The following is a 22,810-nucleotide window of genomic DNA, read 5'->3' as shown; positions in this document are numbered from 1 at the left end:
GTGAACTTCATTTCCTTCTACTGGTTCATCTGTATTAAATGTTTTCTTCGTGATGAACGTGAGTAACTTTTGCAACAACACAATGACAAAAAAGTCAACTGCATTAAAAGCAAACACCCTGGGGGAGGCCGCAAGGAAGGGGCTGCAGAGAGTTGAGCTCATGTTCATGCTTGACCTAGTGATGACAGCCACCTTTACCGAGTACCTTCTACATGCCAGGCACTTGCACACCCAGCCCTTGAATCCTCACAAGAAACCAGTGAGGTAGATGCCCTCGTGTCATTACTGGTGGGTCACCTAGCAAAGCAGGATAAATCAGTCAATCTATAGTACTGGTTATATAGCACAACTATAGATTGACTGATTTATCCTGCTTTACTAGGTGACCCACCAGTAATTCCACAGCTGGTGAGAGGCCCAGCTGGCATTTGAACCCTGGCCTGCCTGCTTCTAAACCCAGGCCCTGCCTCTAAACCCTTAGCTGCCTCTGCTCGTTCCTGGGGCAGGGCAGAAAAGAGGTCCCAGACCACTAGACCCTCTGTCCCGTGGACCAGTTTTATGCCCCCGCCTTGTACCCTCTCCCTGCAGACAGTCCAGGGGGCGAAAGAAGGGCAAATCAGCAAGGATAGGGACACCCGTAAAGGGAAGGCGTGGCGCTGGAAGGCCAGCTGGCTGAGGTCAGGGCTCCGGGCAGACTAGAGGGGGACTCCTCGCCTGCTGGGCGACTCTCAGGAAGCCCAACCACATCCGGCCCCAGGAATTCCCAGGCCCTGTGCTCGCCCAAAGGCAGTGAGAGAAAACCTCACAGGGCCTGGAGCCGCCCTGCTGAAACAGCAGGAGGAAGACAGCCTGCCTCTGGGACCTTCTCCCGGGACTCAGTGGCTGCTGGCCAGTCCTTTCCCCTCTCCGGGCCTCCAGAGCCTCCCCTTCTGTGTCAGGGCTGATGCTCCGGGACCCTCCCACATCTAAATCCTCTGACTCTACGGCACTTCCTCACAAAGGGCCTGGCAGGAAGAGGAAGGGGGTGAGGTCCCACCCAGCTCCCGAAGGAGCCCCCTCCTCTTCCCCTCAGCTCTGATCCCATTGCTATTTTTAGAGCAGACCACGGGGAGCTTCTCCGCCAGTCCTGCCCGGCTCCAACCTCCAGGTGAAATACAGCAGCCTCATTCATTCCACTCCAGCAAGAGCACGCCAGGAATTTAGAGACAAGTCAGCCTCCTAGACAGCCGCTGCCCACGCGTTTAGCCGCTGGGCCATTTCTCACTATTTCCTTTTCAGCCCAAAAGGGTGACTTACTTTTCCTAATGACAACACAGCAGAGAGAGAGCTGACGAGAGCATCTCTAAGACAATCTGAGTCCCGCCCTCCTCCCAACCTGGCAAACTTCAAAAATCACTAACGAGGAGCACTGGCCTAGAAGGTAGGGGGTTGGGTCCTAGTTCCAGCTCTGGCACCAACCATATGCCCTTGGCCAAGTTCTTGCCTCTCTTGGTCTTAGTTTCTACAAATCAGCTTGTTATCAATTGATCTCCGTGGGGGTAACTTTTCAGTTCCACAAAGATTGTACGGTTCTGTCAAATTTCTAATCACTCATAAAATAAATACTGTATCCCCAATTGTGGTTTTGTGTTGAAGAGAGGTGAAGAAATTTGCCCCAAGTCACACAGTGAGTTACCAGAAAATCAGGATTGAACCAACATCTTCAAAATCCTAAGCTAGTTTACTCTGAGGGCAATGGGCTCGGCGAGAGGGGAAGAGAACCACAGGAACAGTTCTGATCAGGGCTTCTTTCTCTCTGAGGACATGCAGGAGTCAGCATGGAATAAGATGGAATCCATGAGCCGGAAGTGAACCTGGACAGGTTGCTTAATAAACCAAGTGGGGACCCAGGCTCTGGTCTTGCAAAGCGGAGGTGCAACAGAAAAAAGCTCGGAGCCTAGAGAGTCGGGACACCTGAGTTCTAGTCCTAGCTCTGCCACTAACTTGTCCCATGACCGTGGCCAGGCCACTTCCTGTTTGTGAGCCTCTGTTTCCTCATCCAGATTCTAGAACATGAGAGGTTTGAATTGTGTGACCCAATTTAATTCTACAACATCGTCTAAGGGCCAGGCAGTAACAGAAAAATAAATAAGATATAGCCTCCACTGGCTTCCAAAGAGCCCACAGCCTCGCAGGTGAGGCACATCTGCCTACCACACACACAGTGCTGAGAATGAACCAAATACTGTGGAAACGCAGAAGGGGAAGAAGCCATGACCTGTGATGCAAGTCTGAGGAAGGTGTCTCAGGGAGGTGCCAAGCCTTGAAGGTCGGGAATTGCATCCATCAGAGACAACAAGGCAGACAGGCAACATTAGACAGAATACGCAGTCTAAACACGAATGTGCCTGGGGGACTTGGAGAAGGGGAAAGAGTCCAGTGTGGCCAGGGTGCGAGCACAAAGCAGGAGCACAGTACAGCCAGGGAGAACCCCAAGAACCCAGCTGAGGCCCGAGCGTGATTCTGAAGACAAGGGCCTCCCACACTGGCCTTGAAGCAGGACTGTGGCTGCTCAGCCACCCCTTCACTTTCACCTTGGGTGGTGCATGATTGCTGGAAAGCAGTACAAACAAAGCAATCAAAAATAGGTGTTCTGGAATTGGGCCACCCAAGTACCAATCCCAGCAGCCCACTGGCTGTGTGACCTTGGGCAAGGTTCTTAACTTCTCTAAGATAGCGCCTTCATATATCAACTGGTATGATGAGGGTAAAGGTGTAACGGGGCAATGAACCCCATGAGGCTGAAATGAGGATTGAAGCGACAAATGTAGTTCGAAAGCTTGGCACTGGGCCAGATTCCCAGTATACATGCTCACCAAATTACCTAGTGTTATTGTTCTACCCTTAAACCAAAGATCTGGGAACAATTTGTGTTTTTTTGTTTTGTTTTTGTTTTTTAAATATATTTTATTGATTTTTTACAGAGAGGAAGGGAGAGGGGTAGAGAGTTAGAAACATCAAGATGAGAGAGAAACATCGATCAGCTGCCTCCTGAACACCCCTCACTGGGGATGCACCCGCAACCAAGGTACATGCCCTTGACCAGAATCGAACCTGGGACCCTTGAGTCCGCAGGCCGACGCTCTATCCACTGAGCAAAACCAGCTAGGGCCTGGGAACAATCTGGAGGATGCTGACCCTATTCAGAGAAAGGCTTGAGGGGAGACAAGCTCAAGACAGGGTAGATGGTCAGGTTGCGCTGTCTTTGTTAAGAGCTAGAAAAGGAATGACAAGATGGCTGAGTCCAAGGGTAAGACTCAAAGAAGGCAGTCTACGCACAGGCAGACAGGCAGCAAGGAGGTGGAGGGGAGCTGGAGAGACTGGAAAACAACTGAGCATTTTAGGGAAGAGTCTGCTTCTTCGGGGGAATATCTGAAATCCTGTCCAGTTGATTCCCAGTTACTTAGAGTTTATTTGAAACCAGTCAATTAGCAAGATCTGGGCCCGGAACCTGGAACAGTCTCTCCCCGCCCTCGACAGGGCTCGGGCCAAAGGCCTCCTTCCCGACTCTTGCCCAGTGCACCTGGCCTGAAGCTGAAGCCATCCTTTTCTGCCTTTGGCCAACGTGCCATTGCTGCCGCGTACCCCAGGGCTGTCAGCTGGTCCTCTTGAATGCCAGACTCAAAAGGGGAAGGGCGTCACCCCATAGTCCCAGTGCCAGGCCCCCACCCCCAGCCTGTCTTAAGGAGCTCCACCAGTCTTTTATATCAGACTTTTCAAATCTTGTGTGAAGCTATTGATCCTTTCAGCCTGGGCCCCCCCTCGGGAATGTGAACTCCGGAAGTTCATTCTCCATGGCGTAGAGAATATTGTATTTCAACTCATTTGTCCTAAAGCTTAGGACAAATAAAAGCTTAAAAGGCCACAACTTCTACCTGCAGGAGAGCCCCCTCCTGCCTCTTCCTGGAGGAGATGACTGATTTCTCTCACTCTCATCCCAAAAAGACAATTTTTTTTTTGACATTGGAAAGAGCAATGGGTTAAGTTCAAAGGCCTTGGCTTGAGAACTAGCTCGGCCGCTTACCAGCTGTGTGACCTTAGATAAATCACTTAACATCTCTGAATCCTAGTCCCTTTCATCGGAAAGCTGGGAGGCCTAGTGGAGATAAGGCCTGGGGTCCCAGGTTACCATCTCCAAAGCCCATGCTCTCCCTGTGGGGAGCCCTCCCACACTGTGAAACTGCCTGCACCTCCCTTTACAGAACCCTCATGGTAACATGTGTGAAAAATGAAGACTCTGGTGGCAGAATATATTTTTAAAAATATTAAAACAAAGAATAAAAATACTAGATATAAATTATTGTCCTCATTATTTCCAACAGGTCCCAACTCCCAAAGGGCCAAAAGACCCAGGGCCAGCAGAGTCCCGGGCGTGACTGAGTACAGAAGAGAGGAGAGTTTCAAAAAAATCCAGAGCCCGAGACACATGAAAACGGATCAGAGGGTACAGAGGGTATACTGGGAACTACAAGGATCACTTTGTATTCAAATCACACAGATGGCCTTTTCAACAATAAATGCTTGTGCTCCCATCCTCCCAGCTCCTAGGCCCCGAGACACCAAACCAAGACAATTGGCCCATCAGGAAAGAGAGCATTGTGTGGGCTTCTTAGGGTGATTTATGTGGAGGGAGGGGCTCGGCTGTGTTTCCCGTGATTATGACTCTCAAATGCAATTTTGATAGCTTGTTCGTCTTCCCGGATGGCTGGGGTGGATGGGGGTGCTGAAGAGCGGTGGCCACCAGTCAAATTGCATCTTCTCAAGCTCCTGGAGTCAAATGAATGATATCCTCGATTTGAGAGGCAGAGCAGCCATGGCACGCTGACCACAGTCCCTGGAAAGACGGGGTCCTTCAGGAGCTGATGTCTGCTTCCCCAACAGCTGGCGGGGCCAAGGACCCTGATGTGAACATACACCCAACTCAGCAGCTTACTGAGACGAGCTGGGGAAGAAGCCGTGTCCCAGGGCTGGGTGCTGCATTCGGAGCCTCCGTTTCCCGGTGCCCAGAACTCCTGTCCTCTGCATCTGACTGGTGGACAGAGGGAGGTCCCAGGTCCCAGAGAGACAAGCTTGCTCTCTTCCCAGACAGGCGAATCTCCTGTGCCCTACATTCCCCTTAATGTCATTTTGTAAGGGAATCAAATGAAATCAAAGTGCAGCAGCAGAACTGTCTGTGCAGACCCAGCTGCGCAGCCTCTCAGAATTAACCCCGCGGCTGAGTCCTGGCTGACAGACAGTGCATCCCTTGTCCCACTTCAGCCCCAGTCTATTCCCTGCTGGGCAGAGGGACTGGCTTGGTCGTGAGCAGATACATGCCATCCCCTGTTAGACTGCTGAGGCCACATGCCCCATCTTTCCTAGACTGGGGGGCGGGGGGGTAAGTGAGAGGTAAGGGAAGAATTCTCATCTGGGCCACGCTTTTAGGGGTTCCAGTGGCTACCACAGTGGAGCAAACTCACCAGGGCACAAGGCCCCTCTTTAAAGACATGTCAGAGGTCTTACAGGACACCACGCAGACTGTCCGGGGTATGGAGCTTCTAGCCTCTCTGACCCCTTTCCATGCAAGTGAGCCTGACCTATACACCTCCCTCATGCATAAGCTATGTCACTCACACCTGCAGCCTTGGGCTGTCCTCATCCTAGGTCTGGGCAGTTAGGAAAGGGTGTGAGAGCTGCCCAACCCTGGGCTCCATGGGGGGGGGGGGGGGGGTGCAGCAGGCAGGGAGCAGGCTGAGCTCTAGGCACTGTCCCCTTGATAGGCCTTTCTTTAGCCCTGAGGCAGGACAGTGTCCTGTGGAATGCTGAGCCACACCTCGCCCTGGGCCCTGACCTTCGGAGCTCTGCAGAAAACAAACCAAATCCATTTCCAGAGGTTTGTGTTCCAGCTTCCAATCAGGCTGTTCATCATAGGATGGAGGGACAGCACAGGTAAGCCCTGGGGGCTGTGAACTTCCCACCTTTTGACTCTCTTTCTCAAAAGCCTACTGCTTCCAACTCCCAGAGACATTCCCAGAACTCAGCACTGGTCCCTACCCAGGCCTGGCCAGGAGGGGGTCTGGGAGGAAGGCCCCAATCTTCTCTTGCATCCACTGAGGGAGCAAGGCACGGTGGAGGAGTGGGAAGGGGCGAAGAAATAGGAAATTCTCTCTACTCATTCCAGAGCCTCTACCACATCCCCATCTCCCCAGCCACCATCGAGGACAGGCCCCCACCACCCTTAACCTGGAGGTCTAAGGGGACCCCTAACTGATCTCAGAGCCAGTTGGGCCCCTCCTGAGACTGATCTTTTAGAAATGTGCCTGAAACTCTATGACCCTCTTTCTCCAAAGCCTTCACTGCCCACTGTATCTATAACAAAAAAATAAAAATAAAATATTAACAACCACAGCCCTGTGCAATATGGCCCCCAACCGCCTTATCTGCCTCTTCACTGAGCTCCAGCTACAGGGGCCTGGCCCCATTCCTCCTGAAGGCCAAGCTTCCCATCTCAGGTCCTCTACCCAGCCTGTCCCATATGCCTGGGACACTCTTTCCAAAGTCCTTGAGTGGCTAAGTCCATTTTCTGACCTGCAGGTCCCAGCTTAAGAGTTATGGTCTCCCCTGCCACACACTACACACACACACACACACACACACACACAAACACACACACACACAAAATCTAAATAATATTCTCTCTTACAGGAATCTGTTCTTTTACTTCCTAGATTATCACAGTTTGTAATCACATGAGTGTGTGTGTGTGTGCGTGTGTGTGTGTGCGCGCGCTCATGTTCATTTATTTAATGTGACTCCCCTACTAGGACTGAAATCTTGATAAGAGCAGAGACCATGTCCATCTCATTCTCCACAGTATCCCCAGGTCCTAGCACAGAGCCTGGTATAAAGTAGATGGCCCCCCAAATATCTGTTGAATGAAGGAATGAATGAGTGAGTACAGATGAATGAATGGGTGGCGATGTCTTCTGGCAGTGGAGGGTCATGGCATTGTTCTCCACTGGGGCTGACCTCCCAAGCTCTCCTGCTGCCCCCAAGGCAGGCGCTGGAACCACCAGAAGCCCAGATGCTATTTCACCTCCTTCTTCCTTGTAGGAAATAAGTTTCTGAGTCTTCTCCTTTAGGACTTTCTGATGCCAGTCTGCAGGTGCCCTGAGGGCCTCTCACACCACTGCAGTCCTTCTGATGCCAGTCCACACACACCTGTGGGGCTGCTCCCTTCAGATGACCCTAGGCCCACCATCTTGGTCCTCAGTTTTGGGTCCAGTAGAGGTGAGGTTACTGTGTGGTAGGGGAGGCCCAAGAAAGGGTTAAGTTGCCAGAAGCAGAGTCCGGCCTTTGGGTTTGCTCAGCCAATCAGAGTCTGTCCTGATGAGGTAAAGCTTCTATCCTGGGTGGCATTGGTTGAGTTGGCCAGCCCCATCTCCTGCTGGAGGGAGCCGTAAGGGTGGAGTTTCTGTGGAACCAGACAGAACTGGAATTAGCTTGCCATCTACTCAGGCCTGGGCTGCCCGACTCCAGAACCTGCCCCTGCTCCTTTCTACGGCGCTGAGACAGATCCTGGCATCTCCAGGGCCCCGTCTAGCTGCCCAGTAGAGATGACAAGGTGGCACACCTCAGCATCACATCTGGGAAACGTCTCACAGCCAGAACAGGCCCAGGAGGCCTCAGTTTCCCTGCCTGATCCCTGGCATACAGCAGTTGGTACAGGAAGTGACGTGGAGCAGTCGTCACAGGCGCTCAGAGCAGCAGCATTCAGCTTCAATAAACAAGGCCACTAGAGGAATCTTCCTATATAGACATGACTTGATTAATCATCATAATTCACAGAGTTCTTCTTGTGCGCCGCTTTGCTAAGCACATGGCATGAGCCTAATCCTCACAAGAACCCTATTAATCCATCTACTTTGCTGATAAAAAAAAAACTGAGTCTCAGAGTGGCTCAGTGTCTTGCCTGAGGCCGCAGAGCGGGAAAGTTTGTCTCTCCCTCATCGCCTGCTATGCTATTTTTGAATGACCTGTTGGCATATCTGCCTCCACCGCTGGACTGTGATCTCGCAAGGAAAGGGCGTGACAGATTCATCCATGCATTGCCACCGTCATGCCCAGGGCATGCCCTGAGAACAGAGTAGAACAGGCTGTACCGCGCCCCCTTCTCATCCCTGATGGCTCAGTCAAAAACCTACCCTCCTCAGAGGCTTCCCGGTGCCCAGCCCAAAGCTGTACACAAGGTGGGCTCAGTGGTGGTTCATGGAACAGATGACAAATGTGCAGCCATGACCCCACTAGACGGCTCTTAGGATCCACCAGGCACCGCCTTTAATAGTCAGATTGCCACTCTGGTCCTTGTCACGTCTGTCTAATTCAGCAGTTCTCAACCTGTGGGTCGCGACCCCTTTGGGGGTCGAACGACCCTTTCACAGGGGTCGCCTAAGACCATTGGAAAACGCATATATAATTACATATTGTTTTTGTGATTAATCACTATGCTTTAATTATGTTCAATTTGTAACAATGAAATTGGGGGTCACCACAACATGAGGAACTGTGTTAAAGGATCGCGGCATTAGGAAGGTTGAGAACCACCCGTCTAATAAAAGGAAACTTCCATAGGACAGGAATCAGGTCTTGTACATCTCCATGACCCCAAAGGACCTAAACAAGTGTCTGGCACAGAGCAGGCATTTATTATGTATATTTGATTGAATAACCAAAGTCATGTGTATCTGTCTGCCCTACTTACTAGCTTCAAACCTCAGTGGCCACGGGGAAGACCACCTCTGAGTTCTTCTAGATGAGATGCATGGCAGCATGCCCTGTGCAGGGAGTTTAGTAAAACGTATCCCAGGCAGAAGAAGAAAGGTAGGTTCCCTCTAGGGATAGATAATGAAGCGAGAGAGGGGACAGATAACGAGGAAGAAGGGAGTGGTGAGCAGAAGACAGAGGCTGGGAGAGTGGAGGGAGTGAGCCATTTATTTCTACAGAAAGATGGAGAGCACGCAGGCCAGCCCCAGCAGCCTCCTACCTACGGTGGTCAGCTAATAGCAAGCGAGAAAAAGGCAGTGGATTCCCCAGAGAAGAAATGCAGTCCACCTGCTGCCGGCCTCATTGTGTCCCCCCTGCCACAGCTGGAACCCCCACCCTGCAACCCACAGGCCACCGGCACCTCAAAGGCAGCGCCGCAAGCCTGTGCCTGCCCCTTCCCACCTCCAAGAGAGAAACAGACCTGGCCCCTAAGACAGCAGATTTCACAGGCAGTCAAGTAATGCCACATCTTTAGGGTATAATTCCCTGCTGGAGACCGGATGACCCCAGGTCCTCAGCTCTTGTGAGTGGCCAGAATCGCAAAGCTTGAAGAGCTGGAAAGAGCCACCAGACCAATGCACAGATGGAACCCCGGAGGCCACGCGGGAAGTGGCTGCCAGAGGACACACCGCAGGCAGTGTCCTTTGACTCCATCTTGCTCCAATTCCCTCCGTCCTTCCCAACGAGCATTTCACGTTCAGGGCACATCGCATTTATTATGTTTTGCGAATCTGGGGAAAGCTTTGCAATCTCTGAAATGTTTGAAGAATCTCCGTTCAAAGGTGTCAGCAAACACTGGTGAAAGGAATGAGGTTGAGAAGGAGCAGCATAGGAGTGTGGGGAGTTGCCTTGATAAACCCTCTTTCCCCAGAGAGGCATTTGAGTCGGGGGGGGGGGGGGCGGGGGGAGGTTGTGTGTGTGTGGGGGGGGGGGGGGGCTTGGGCAGTGGCTTCCATTATGCAGCAGAAGGCGGAGCACTCCAGAAAGAACAAAGAAAAGACATTAAGAAAGGCGTGCTGCTCAGTCAGGACAAGTTGGTCAAGCAGGACTCCACTTAAAAAGCAAGAAGTCAATGTCTGAGCCCTGCTTGGCCTTCCCTCTTCTCTCTCCCCTGGAGGACAGCAACCCCCGTGGAAAGGCTGTGGCGGCCCAGCCCTTGGCAAGGAGTTCACAGCCACCTGAGGCTGCCAGGACCTGATGGAGCTGAGCACAGGGGGCAGCCACCTGGGCCGAGTCATTTAAAGTTCCTAGAGCCCTGCCACAACTATATGGGGCTGGAGAAAATCATATTGACCCAACTTTCCTCAGGGAGTGACCAGCAGGAGTAAGCTGCTAAGGCTCTTTAGTGTGTTGGTGGGAGTGGGTAAAGTTGGGCAGTGAGACCCCCCCCCCAAGGGCCCTGTCGAATAAGATGATTACACAAGTGTCTCCTAGGGAGGGTGGGCCAAGTGGGGTGTGCAAGGCTGGGGTGGGCCCAGGTCTCAGGGGAAGAGGCAGTTCTGAGACTATCCCAGCGGTTGGTCTCTCCTTCTTTACCTTTCTCCTGCCCAGCATACAACTTGTCCATCAGACACACATTTAAGGAGTTTTGATTTGAAGAGGCGACCAACTGTTGCCTGCCCAGGATGCTCATATATCTTGGTGTGGCCCAGAGGCCGGGCCCCAAAGCCCGGGGCCTTTCCAGGCTCAGTCAGCCACGCCCGCAGCCCTGCAGGGACCAGAGTGTGTCACAGAAACGCAAGCTACTTTAGTCTCAACACTCCCCAAGGTACTGAGAGGCTGTTGCGAACACACTCCAAGCCCAGGAACTCTGAAGCTGGGCAGAAAGAACTCTTTCCCCTGAACCAGAAGGAGTTAAACCCAAGACATAGAAACCTGGAGGACATGAGTTCGGCCATGCAACATCCCAGGGGCTGCCCCAGTGAATAGGGAGTGGCCTGGCTTCTGACTATAACCAACCCGGGATCGAGAGCTCCAGGCAGCCGGCACCCTCCAACCTCCAGCCTCCAGCCTCCAGCCTCCAGCCTCCACGGGTCTCTGTTCAGTAAGAATCTGACTGTGGGAACCAGCCAGCCAGGACGCAACAAGCAGCCCTGACGGAGGTGGGGGCAGTGCACTGCCCACAGCTACTGAGTGCCTACTGCATACCAAGCACTGTGCTATGAACTGTATATGCAACATCTCCTTTAATTCTCACAACCACCCTTTGAGATGAGGATAGCAAAGCTCTAAGTTAGTATAGTGACTTGCTCAAGGTCATACCACCAGTCAGCAGCATGTTGGCACACCAAAGTCCATGTTTTCCCACAGTCCTCCCTCATCAAAGTTATCCTGGCCCCCGGCTAGTGTGAAACACGATAGCTGTCAGGTCTGAGATTGTGAAGTTCCCAGGCGCTTACCCAGGCTGTGCACCACTGCCCAGACACCTCTCCCCCACCTTCTGCCCTCAGCAGACGCCACTGCCTCCACCATATGCCTGCTGCCCAGGGCACGATGGGCTTAACCGCATCAGGAAGATACGACAAGGCCAGGGAGTTTACAGACAGCTACCCTCCATTATCCTCGTCTCCCCCGTCCAGCAGACCAACCACTTTGGCTCCTACAGCCAACCAGGCCAAATCCCCAAATGGCCAGCCCTTCAGCAAGAGAAGTACCTGACGACTCACACATGGGGAAATACACCCATGCCTTGTGGCTGGCCCCCGGGTGACACAGGTCAGCTCCCATCCTATCCCCTCCACAGGCACGGGGCCAGCTGAGGGGCCTGCTCCAGGGCAGCCTCAGGTGGCAGTCTCTCATCTCCCCTGATGCTCCAGTTGGCTGCCCCCCCCCCCCAACCCCTCCAGCAAACTCCACTTGGCTCCAGTGGGCTGTGACCTGCTCAAACTAGAGCAGCATCTGCCGCAAACATCCCCTCCCGAGTATGTCTGCCTTGGGCCAGCGTTAAACACCAGTGTGCTGCCCATGGCACAGCTCGCCAACGGCAGAGAGGCGCCACATGCCCGGCAGCAGCAGGGAGGCCAGTCCAAATTAGACCTTGCCATGGGCAGACCCAAGAACAGAGCCGAGAATTGATGGGTCATGCTCAGTTTGGCTCTGTCACTCTACCCGAGCAATATGAAACCCACTCCGTAGCCCCAGTGAGGTGCCCGGGGCAGAGGCATTCAGGCACAGGCCTCCCTGCCAGGAGCTCGTTGTCCAGATCCAAGTCCTGAGCTGAGACGGGTCCCAAGCTCGATTCAGAGGCCCCAGGGTCCAGGCCCCTGAAGGGAAGCTGGGCAGCCGGGGCTGCAGCCCCTGGCGACACCCTTACCTTGCTCTGTGGGGGCGAGGCCGCCAGCTGTTGCTGCTTCGCGATGTTCTCTGACAGGCACCAGCACACTCTCTTCTTCTGCTCCTGCGAGTGCGCCTCCAAAGTGAATAAGCACTCTGCCTTCTGACGTCAGGGAAAACAGAGAAAGGGACGGTCAGGGCTGCTCCCAGGTTCTGGGGGCTCCCAGGCCCGAGCCCATCCCTGGGCTCCAGAGGGTGAGGCTGCAGCAGGGAGGGGAGTGCCCACTAAAAGCTACAAATGCACACGAATCCCTGGTGGCATCAAGGCAACCAGAGGAGCAGGGAAGCTGTTTCGGGGGCCAGCTGGCGAGCCTTGTGCCCACAGGTTGGGGGAAGGGAGGGAGGCAGTGGTTCCCAGCACAGTGGAGGCCTATGGAGAGCCACAGAACAGAAATGGTGAGGTCACCCCCGGAGACAGGCAGCACAAAGCAGCAGCTGGGAGAGCATGTGGGGAACCCAGAGTGCCAAGGTCTTTGCCCTTCTGATGCTCTGTGGAGCCAGGACCCCCCTCCTCCAGCGCACAGGACCCCCTCTCCCGCCGAGGGCACACTCATCTAGTCACTAAGCCAAGGTTAGATGGGTGATTGGAGGGCACACCAACAGAAGCCTTTGGCAAGTCTTTGGTAGGCGCCGTCATGTGGCCTCTAGCCCCACTACTTCCTGGCCTATGAGCTGGGTCTGATCCATGACTGCTCAGCTCCCCTGAGTGCGACAGCAGCCTCTGGCTGTGCTGTCATGTAAATCCCGCTTTGCTCTTTAACCTCGTTAAGTGCTGCAGTCTCATCTCCCCAACCGGACTAGACACTCCTTCTTGGAAGGCCTTTCTCATCTGGACCTAGCACCGTGCTTGGCAAGCAATGCTTCGGTAAGCTCTGGCTCCCTGGAGGGACTTCCGGAAGGAGGTCAAAGCCAGGGCAGCCCGGCCTGAGCACCAGCGAGCTGCTGAGACCCAGGGAGCGAGCCCTGGGCAGTCAGAATGTGCTGGGCGGGGAGGGGCGGTACAGCACACCCAGCGCTCTCATCCACTGCAGCACACTCTGGTCAGGGGATTAGGAGCTTTCTGACTCCGCTGGAATTTGATTATAACCTCCCAGGGCTGCGATGAGATGAACTCAGCCAGGGAGCTAAGAGCACACGCTGGACAGCTTGAAACAGAGAAGACGGTGTTTGTATGCAGTCCTTCCTTGCTGTGCAGTGGAACAGGCCTGGCCTGAATGCCAGCTCCACCACTTCCTAGCTGATGACCTCAGGAAAGTCTGTAAAATGGGAACGATCACGCTATCGCCCACGTCTCAGGGCTATTGGGAGGCAAGTGAAGAGGGTCGTCTCAGGCCTCAATAAACAGCAGATATTGCTGTTGTCAGTCACTCCTTCATTTAATACATATTTGCTGAGCACTTGCTGAGTGTCAGATTGTACTAGGCCCTGGGGGTAAAGGAGAAAAAGGAGAAATAGAGCTCTTGCCCTGAGGTTGGGGGCAGACAATAAACGAATAAACAATACATTTACAAATTGTGAGAAGGCCACGAAGGGAGAGGGCCCACTTAAGCCCAGTGGCCAGAGGCGGCGTCTCTGAAGGGGCAGCCCTCCGGCGAGGCTGGGACAATCGGGAGCCAGCAAAGAAAGTGCTCCGGAGAAGCTGTTCTAAGCAGAAGGAACAGCAAATGCAAAGGCTCCGAGCTGGGTGGCTGCGGCATCCTCTAACAGCATTTAGGAACATTTTCCACCCTGCCATCCAACGCAGCCCTCGGGGGTGCCACCCTTCAGGGTGAGGACACCTCCCATGTTACATGTTCTCTGGGTGTAGCAATTACGCTCCAGCTCAAAAGTGCTCAGAAGCTGATCTTCCTAAAAGCATCAGAGGAGAAAGAGAAGAAAGCCCTGCCCCCGGGGCTTCTGGGAACTGGGTGGTTGGGTGAGGCAATCCTATCACTGAACCACAGGCTTCCTCCACTTCCCAGAACCCCCAGCCCACTACAGGGTAGGACACACCCAGCAAAAGACCCCAAGATGCCCCGTGGAGAAGTCAGGTGGAGCGGGAGACAACCAGCAGGCCGTCTGGGTCCAGTCTCCACTGTGTTCCCCCTGCGAGGGGAGGGGTGAGGCAGGGAAGAGGCCATCACTCCACAAAGCTGGCCCTGGCAGGAGCCCCCTGGGTTCTGCCTCTACCTTGCTGTCTGGATTTCAGCAAATCCTTTAATCTCCCTGAGTCTCTTTCAGCTCTGAAGCAGAAATTCTGCCATGATAATAATTCCTTTTCTCTCATTACCAGTTTTAAAAAGCACTTTGCCATCCATGATCTCAAGAAAAGCTTCTACTCCTCAGGCCCTAAATCTAGGCCCGGCCCGGTGGCTAGTGGTCTTAGACGGGTACACGTTATTAGGAAGCCCTTGCTCCCCAGGCTCCTCTTGGGTGCTGCCTAGAGCTCTGAGGTTGGCCTGACCAAGGGTGACAGCACGGAGACAGGGAGGCTGAATGGCCATCTGCCTAAGTCTGTCTAAATCGGGGACCCCGGTGCTGCCCTGGCTGCCCCTGCAGGATGTGAACCTGTTGCTCTTAATCCATTGTGCGATCTAAACCCATCAGCTGCCAGCCGAGACACACTCTGCCCTCAGTACCAGCCTCCAGGGTCAAGGGTGTAAGCTACCCTGCAGGCATGCTCACATAACTCATTCACAGGGGGGCCTCTAGACTTCGGGGAGGTTAGCCAAGCAGCACCGGGCCCAGCCCTCTCCATTCGAACATGAGCATCCCCAAGCCATCCAGAAACCAGCTCCTCTTGGCCTCTTTAAAACCCCCGTCTTGCCTCACCGCCTTGTTCCTAAATTATTATCTTTGTAAAAACGAAAACCTCTTCTTCTCCAATTTACATTTGTTCACTTGCTTTGACAAACGTTCTCTCTTTTAATTCAGTTCCCCCAATGACCCTATCACCTAGGGAGGAAGGGAAGGCACAGCTGCTACCATTTTTCAGATGAGAAAACAGAGGCTCAGAGAGGTCACGTTGGCGGCTCCAGGAGATCTCAGGAGATCTCAGGAGAGGAGGCACTCCAAGTCTGTCTCCCGCCTCCCCCAGAGCCTGTGACTTTGCCACATTTGTATAACTGCGTATGTACATTAATTACAAAGAATGTGAGATATTCCTCTTAACTTTCCTTTTTAAAAGGTCAGTGACTCTAATGGAGAGGAAATGAATATGAAAAGCTCTCCTCCTGTTATGAAGCTGACAAAATAACAGCAACCATTTATTGAGCACTCACTGTGTGCCAGGCTCTGAGCTAAGTGCCTTGGACACCGTATCTTAATGCATCTCATTTAATCGCTGCAAAAACCTTGCAAAGTAGGCCTCATCGGCCTTGTTTCAGAGATGAGTGTATAACTTGCCCAGACCACTCAGGTAGGAAAGGGAAGAGCCAAGATTCAAATCCAGGTCTTCTTAACCCCAAGTGCAGACTGAAATTAATGGAGCCAGTAGCAGATGCTATGTTGGTCCCTAGCCAACGTGCACTTTGACCCAATGCCCCAGATGCTCTGAAGCCAGTAGTGGGCTGCATCTGTCCCATGGGTTTGCAAGTGCTGAGAGACATTTGTCCAGGGGGATAGAGACCCCAGAGCCAACGACTGCTGAGGGGAAACCCACCCAGGACCTGCTGCTGGGGCACAGTCGGAACAGCTTCCATGCAGGCAATTGGGGCTTTCTCAGGGCAGCGGAAAACCCTCTCCAAATCCTGACTCTCTGGCCCTGGTTTCTTCTCTGGGTACCACCTGCCTGTTAAGCAATGGAAAGAAACCAACTTGTCACAAGTTCCAACTAAGATGTGAGTTCTGGGTTCTCCGTGGAGTCCAGAACCACCGTGTCACGCCTGTCCCAAGGAACAGAGCAAGCAGCCCTCTCTCGTCTTCCTTCATCACGGACATGCCTCTCCTACGCAGCAGCCCATTAAGAGAAAAGAGAGGCTTCTGGCTGGCAGCGAGCTTCAATCCCCCAGCCCCGTGGGGTCAGATCACCTGGCACTTTACTGAAATAAAAGGCCCCAGATCAATATCCCTTCATCAGTCTTTGGAGCCTAGGAGGTCACAGCTCCCAGGAAACGAGTGAGCAGAAGTGCTTTTCTCTGGGAAAAACAAACCCAGCTTGGCAGGAAGCCCTCTTGGCATTAAAGAGCGTGGAGCTTCATTTCAGGCCCTGCCGGAGGGAATGGGACCCAGAGGGGTGGGCATGGAGGGGCCGGTGCTCTGGCTCTCCCCAGCCTGGCTCGCAGCTTCTAAGCTGTTTACTGTGCCCTGCAGAACTGAACACCCTCGACCTCTGCAGTGCCTCTGCCAGCTGCTCTCGGGGCCCGGTGGATGTGCTGACAGGGGAGGATGCCCACTGCCTTCGGCCCTCGGGTTGCCATTCTAGGCAGCCGGCATCCCTAGCTCAGTTCTGACGATGTGCACTGTCCTTTGCAACTCTCTGCTCTCCCCTGAAGCTAACATCAAAACGTCTTCTCCCCAGAGGCCTGCACCTCTTATCTTAGCCAGGAACTGAAGGCATGATTTTCAATCACAAATGACACACACTCCTTCTCAAAAGGGCGGCCTCCTCTGGGCCAGCCGGGTAGACCAGGCCCCACCCACAGGGTGAGGCCAGTGGAGACTTTCCCAGGTTCCCAGGACTGTTGGGTGGGACAGACCTAAGCAGAAGCAGAGGGCAGGAAAGGGTCTAATGAACCCTTGCTTGGGACAGAGAGCGCACCTGCTCATATTAGCAGAGACACAGGTTGCGAATAAAAAATTCGTTGAAAATGGAAAAGAATTTGATGGCTCAGTCGTAGCTCTCAGTTTTTTTCACCACCAAGAACCTCTGATGAAAGCCCTGGTTTGGTGTTATATTTTATCTCCCAAACCATATTAAGCAATAAGCTGTTTGCCCAATTTTGCTCAGCAAAAGCCTACCACGGCCCATCTGAGCTTTTGTGCAGACTGAGATAACCAGGACTACCAGTCACACTGAGCCCAAAGCACAGACATGTGATGTGTTCTTTAGCCTGTATTGTCTGGCTCAGGTAAAGGTACAGTGACCTCTAGGCCATTTCAAACACTGACAATACCCTTAGGAGAGGCTCCCAAATAAATCGGGTGATGGGCAACCATCACTGTGACCCCTGCAGGTGCTGGAGACCAGGGGGTCCTGAGCAGGAGGTCAGTGTCCTCGGCTCTTCTACACGAAGGTCAGAGACACAGGGGCAGGGCCGAGCAGGAAACCGCCACGCCCAGACCTGCCCAGGACCCCTCGCCCGAGGTGGGATGGAGGCGGCATCAGAACCCTGCACTAGAACCTATCCCAGCAGCTCCTCTCAAGCACCAGGTCACGGATCTCTCCTCAAAGGCAGAGAGAAGGACTCACCTCTGCCAGATACAGCACGCAGAATTTCAGGTCTTCCGAGGGACCTTCGGGAACAAACAGTAAGACTTGCATTAGAACTGGCTCCTGTCTCAGCAGTTTGCTCAAGCACGGCCTCACCCAGGGGGCTGTGTGGTGCTTCCTGGAGAGAGAGAGAAGCAGGCCCAGGAGACAGGGAAGTCTCTGGGGCAAATGCCACTTAGTGACTAGCGGGCTGGGACACAGCTGGAGGGCCTCTGCCTGCAGGTCAGCCTGACCGGAGGAACGCTGGGGTCGCACCCCCACGAGGCAGCCAAGGAGCCCGCTTTGGGCATCCAACAGCCAGGTTCAGGGAGCTCTCACCCATCCCAGGACGCCTCTCCCTTCCCATACCGCTGGGAGGGCGGGAGCCCTGATAAGAAATCTGTCATGTTTAAGGGCCCCATCATTTCCAAGCTTCTGCCAGCTCTTTGTGTTGCTGAGGGTGGGAACAAAGGGAGCTGGTTTCTTTTGTTTAAAACACACTGGGATGTTTCCTTGGCTTTCCAGAGCAGACCTTAGTGCCAAGGGAGAAACAAAGAGGTCTAAGTAAGAAAATAACAGAAATGTGGGTTTAGAAGCTAGCACTGAGAGAAGAGAAGGCTCTATATAGCAGGGAGGGGAAAGCCCAGGATTTGGGAGCCTCAGAGACACAGGAGGCCGAGGTTGGGGGAATGCAGCCTAGGACACGTGTCTGATGATGAGGGACAATTGCCTTGACCACATTTCCATGCTGTGACACCCCACCACCGCCCTCCTGCATGACCCCAACCCTTCACTGAAGTCGACTCCGCCTCATGGCCTTGTGCTGGCAGCACTTGGAAGGAAAGACAGAATGGGGGCAGCGCTCAGCATGGCTCTGAGCCTCCTAAAAGGATGACGAGCCTCCAGAGTCAAGGGTGCCAGCAAGGAGCTGCAGCTGTGGGAAAGCAGGCTGCAAGGTGGCTGACCCAGGAGGGACCACCAGAAACCCTTCTGAACCTTAGACCAGTGGTTCTCAACCTTCCTAATGTCGTGACCCTTTAATACAGTTCCTCATGTTGTGGTGACCCCCAATTTCATTGTTACAAACTGAACATAATTAAAGCACAGTGATTAATCACAAAAACAATATGTAATTATATATGTGTTTTCTGATGGTCTTAGGCGACCCCTGTGAAAGGCTTGTTCGACCCCCAAAGGGGTCGCGACCCACAGGTTGAGAACCGCTGCCTTAGACTGAGCTCTGGACTCTCCAGAGTGTGGACATGGGGTGAACATAAAGAAAAAGGACGGGGGCATTTGGGTTTCTATGCTCCAAATGCTTTTGCCGTGCTGAAATGTAGCAAGGAGTCATTTGGTTCCTGGATGGGTCTTGCTTCCCACTAATGAATGTGTGGGTCCGTTAGGAGGATCCCCAGTCAGGGTCTGTGTAGGGCCCAGCAGGGCTTTCCCACCCAGGTCTGACCCTGCAGTCATTTCCCAAAGTTCTCTCAGGCCTGGACTGGGATCCCAAACTCGGCCATTCACCAAGGCCTGTCCACCCTGCGAGACAAGCCAAGAGGATTATTGTCTCCATTTTCCAGATGCAGAAACTGAGGCCCAGGGAGGGAACACAACTTGTACACGGCATACAGTAAGAAAGTGAGAGCTGAGATCTGAACCCAGGACTCCCTGCCTCCCAAGCCTGTGTTCTGACCACTATGTCATACTTCTGCCCCCCAAACCAGTTTACTTCTCTGTTATTCCACTGGCCGTGTGCTCCCGAGGTGGAAATGCCCCCCTTCCTCCACACCCCCTGGCAGCAAGCGCTGAGGTGGAATCTGAGGATGTGCTCAGAAAATGTCACCGACTACATTTCTCTCCAAACATTCCAGTGGCTGAGACCTCGGCGGCTGAGCTTCCAAGGCTGGGCACCTGGCTCCCCAGGGTGGATAGAGAGCCCAAGAGTCAGCTAGACATTTCCAGGCCATCCTGAGAGAACAGAGCAGGCCAGGAAGGCACACTGTGGGCGGGATGCTGGCCGCCCGGGAGGGAGAAACACAAAGAACCAGTGCAAAGTCAGTGGGTGGCAGAAGCAGGAAGAGGCCACAATGGGCCCTGGCTGACCGGAGATGTCCCGATTGTTAGCGCCAGCTCTCCGCCTGTTCCCATCACACTGCGATGCAGCCCCGCTGAAGCTTGGGGGGAGCTGGACAGGAGGGCAGGCGAGTAAGTAGCCCTCCGGCCCCCAAGCTGAGGCAGTGCGTCCGGTCTCCTTTCGGTCATTCATGCGTTCAGCCAACAAACATTCCTTGAGCACCCACAACGTTCTGGGCCCCATGCTAGACCCTGGGAATGTGCTTTTCCAGCGGAGACAAGCACCCTTCAGACAAGGCAACCGAGGGAGCCCTTGGTGCCCGAGGGGGGCTGATTCCCCCCCGCCAGGGGAGCAACCCTCGCCAGTCCCAGCCTGCAGGGAAAGCTGGGCGTGTTCCTTGTTTACCATCTTCTTTGCCCCAAATTGAACTCTTCACACATGTTGATTTTGAAAGAAACAGGAAGCCTAGGAGTGTGCACGATGTTAATTGTTCCTGCAACAGAAGCTCCAGCTGAGGCCCAGATGCATCTCTTAAAAGCCTCACTCAGGCCCTGGCCTCCGCAGCGGGTCTCTGGGGGCACAAGGGAGGCGGGCAGGAAATCGGGCGCCAGGGTTCAGGACATTGGGTTCTGCAGCTCCAACTCGGGCTGCAGGAGAAGGGGTCACTGGACTCTGAGAACCCCAGGCAGGACCCACAGGGCTGTCTCAGGGGATGCGGGGAGGGGGGAGGTGAGGGCTCCACCAATGCCTGGAAAGAAATCTAAGCAACGGAATGCGCACCTTGAGTGCTCAGTGTCACTGAGCCATTTCCTTTGCTCTCAGCAGCTCGTGGGCTCCCTGGAGAGCCATGTTCGGTGTTTGCTCACCGACACTGCTGGAAAAGGGCAAGGCAATCTGTCTGCTCCTAACCATCTGCCCAGCAGACCCAGGGCAGGCATGCAAGCACACCTGCGCACACACATGCATACACACATGCACACCTCCCATGCCAATCCAAACGGGCTTTAATAGCATGGTCATCTCCCCTGAGGAATGCTGGCCTTGGCCACCCTCAGCTTGCCATCTGCGGGGAGAGGGTGTGGTCTCCAGCCTGAGGAAGCCAGGCCTGCACGAGGCTGTAGCTCACATGGGCTCAGCATCTGGAAAGTATCGGTGCAACGCCTCAAGGCCCCGCACCACCTACCATGACCATCCACCACCCAGTGGAGGACAGCGCTCACTAAGCCTCGAACTTCAAACCTTGAGGCTGGGGGCTTCAGGTGGGGGAGAGCCAACCAATTTCCAGTCAAGGCCCCCTGAGGGGCAGAAGCTGGACATACAGGCACTGTCTACCTAGCTCCCCACGGCCACCTCAGGGTCTGTCTGGGCACATCAGGGCTGGGAGGGGACACAAAGGACTGGCCCCAGAAGCCCAAAACATAGAAAGAGCCAGCCGAAGTCACATGGCATGCTAGCAGCAAAGCTCAGCCCAGACCCCAAACTCCCAGCTGCTACCCTTGGCTCTTCCACTGCCCTCGCCGCTCCCATCCCAACGCCTACCCAAAGCACAGCCACTTTGATCCCCCCTCCTTTTCCCTTCCTCCTTTTCACAGGAGGATGAGCACTGTCCCCCAATAAGAGTTCGGTTCTATAATCAATCTGCCCATGTTACCAAGCACTACCCCCCAGTACTCCTCACAGCTGAGCTGTCTGAGTTGGGGATGGGCAGATGCATGAAGGAAGAGACTATACAGTGTGTGTGTGTGTGTGTGTGTGTGTGCGCGCAGGGGGTGGGAGGACTTGACAATGGGCATGTAGGGGAAGCTGGTGAGAGGGAGGGAGGAAAGGGCAGAGCAGCAGGAAACCGAGGGCAGTAGCTCTCAGCTCCCATGAGAGCTCCCTGCAAGGCCAGGGTCTGAGCTGAACTTGCTCAGAGGGCTGCTCCTCACCACTGACCTTGGGCAGGGGAGCCCGCCCCGAGGGAAGGGTGGCCTCTGAGCGAGGTGGCTTGCTGTTTCCCCTCAGTGCTGGCCCGGTCAGCGGGCAGGAGGAAGGCCGAGGCAGAGAAGAAGTTGTAAGACTTCCTGTGGGGTGGCGGGAGTGGAGGTTCTCACACTGCCGGGTGTCTGAGGAGGAAGGCCGGCAGGGGCCGAGCACACAGGTTGGGTTGCAAACAGGCAGGAAGTTTTCCTGGAGCAAAACCCATCAAAACAGAATTCTTTCGCGGGTAACATTTTCCTCCCTGCCCGTCACCCACACTCAAACAGGTCTGTTGTTGTTTTCATAATCTGGGAGAGGAAATCAAGCCCCTTTCAGCGGAGACCTCAGGCGCCAAACCAAACCGCTAGGCAGATACTCCCAGCTGGCTTCCCGTCGGTGGAAAGTTTAGGGTAGAGGCTCACTACACACTCCCCTGTGCTCCTGCTTGCAAGCCCCCGGCCACATGTGCTCCAAAGCAATCAGGCAGAACGGGGAAGGAGCCGTGGTCTCTTGTCCCGGATACGTGTGGTGAGTGCGGTGACAACTAGCATTTACTGGGCACCTAGTGCGGGTCCGGCACTGTACACATAAGACCTAATTTACTCTTCACAACCACCACCTGAAATGCTATTGGTATCCCACATTCACACATAAGGAAACAGGCCCAGAGTGGTTAAGTCACTTGCCCAAGGTCACACAGGTAGTGAGGGGCAGGGCCAAGATCTGAACATAGATCCAAGTCCAGAGCTCGTCCCACTTCGCTCCACAGCCTCCCTAAACATCTCTGGAACAGAAACCTCCCAGCAAAGGTCAGGGTATACAGGGAAGCTTGCCAGCCTAGAGTGGAATACCAGTGTGTGAGCACCCTCCAGCCCAGGGCCAGGACCTGACCACACATGTTGTGCCCCACTGACAGCTGGCAGCTCAGCACCAGGGGGGCTGGACCCAAACTGAGCATCCAGGCTGCCCCAAGCAGTGGCCCTGGGGCAAGTGGGGAGAGGGCCCAGGGCACCTGGGGCATAAACTTACCTTCCTGCAGCTTCACGCTCTGGAGGTAGAGGGGGTTCCTCAGGACGTTGCAGCGGCCCGGCTCGTCCTCCTTGGTGAAGAGCAGCAGGTCCGAATAGGCAAACAGGGTCACCTGCGTCAGGCGAGAGCCAACAGAACGGGCTCCTCAGCTGTCCCAGAGGCCAGGAGCCACGGCCTCCCTCAGG

The 22,810-nt window shown here is 54.2% G+C and overlaps 1 protein-coding gene across 7 annotated transcripts in view; it reads right to left on the bottom strand.

Annotated features, from left to right (window-relative positions):
- RGS3 (regulator of G protein signaling 3) overlaps window positions 1-22,810 on the bottom strand; it is a 113,572-nt gene that overhangs the window by 43,950 nt on the left and 46,812 nt on the right. For 3 of the 7 annotated variants that reach the window (XM_036329756.1, XM_036329757.1, XM_036329759.1), the window contains 3 exons: window positions 22,626-22,737; window positions 17,564-17,607; window positions 12,155-12,277 (listed from right to left, as the gene is read on the bottom strand). The exons of 1 other annotated variant lie outside the window; for it this stretch is intronic. In XM_036329756.1, the coding sequence (XP_036185649.1) occupies window positions 12,155-12,277; window positions 17,564-17,607; window positions 22,626-22,737 (279 nt within the window). Of the gene's footprint in view, window positions 1-3,046; window positions 7,493-12,154; window positions 12,278-15,814; window positions 15,944-17,563; window positions 17,608-22,625; window positions 22,738-22,810 lie in introns of those variants that run through there. 3 more of the 7 variants (XM_036329760.1, XM_036329766.1, XM_036329755.1) reach the window with 2 other exon arrangements.

Source organism: Myotis myotis, unplaced genomic scaffold, assembly GCF_014108235.1.
Source record: "Myotis myotis isolate mMyoMyo1 unplaced genomic scaffold, mMyoMyo1.p scaffold_m19_p_12, whole genome shotgun sequence".
NCBI lineage: Eukaryota > Metazoa > Chordata > Mammalia > Chiroptera > Vespertilionidae > Myotis > Myotis myotis.
Note: the sequence above shows the minus strand (reverse complement) of the source record. Positions and strands in the feature narration are given on the sequence as shown.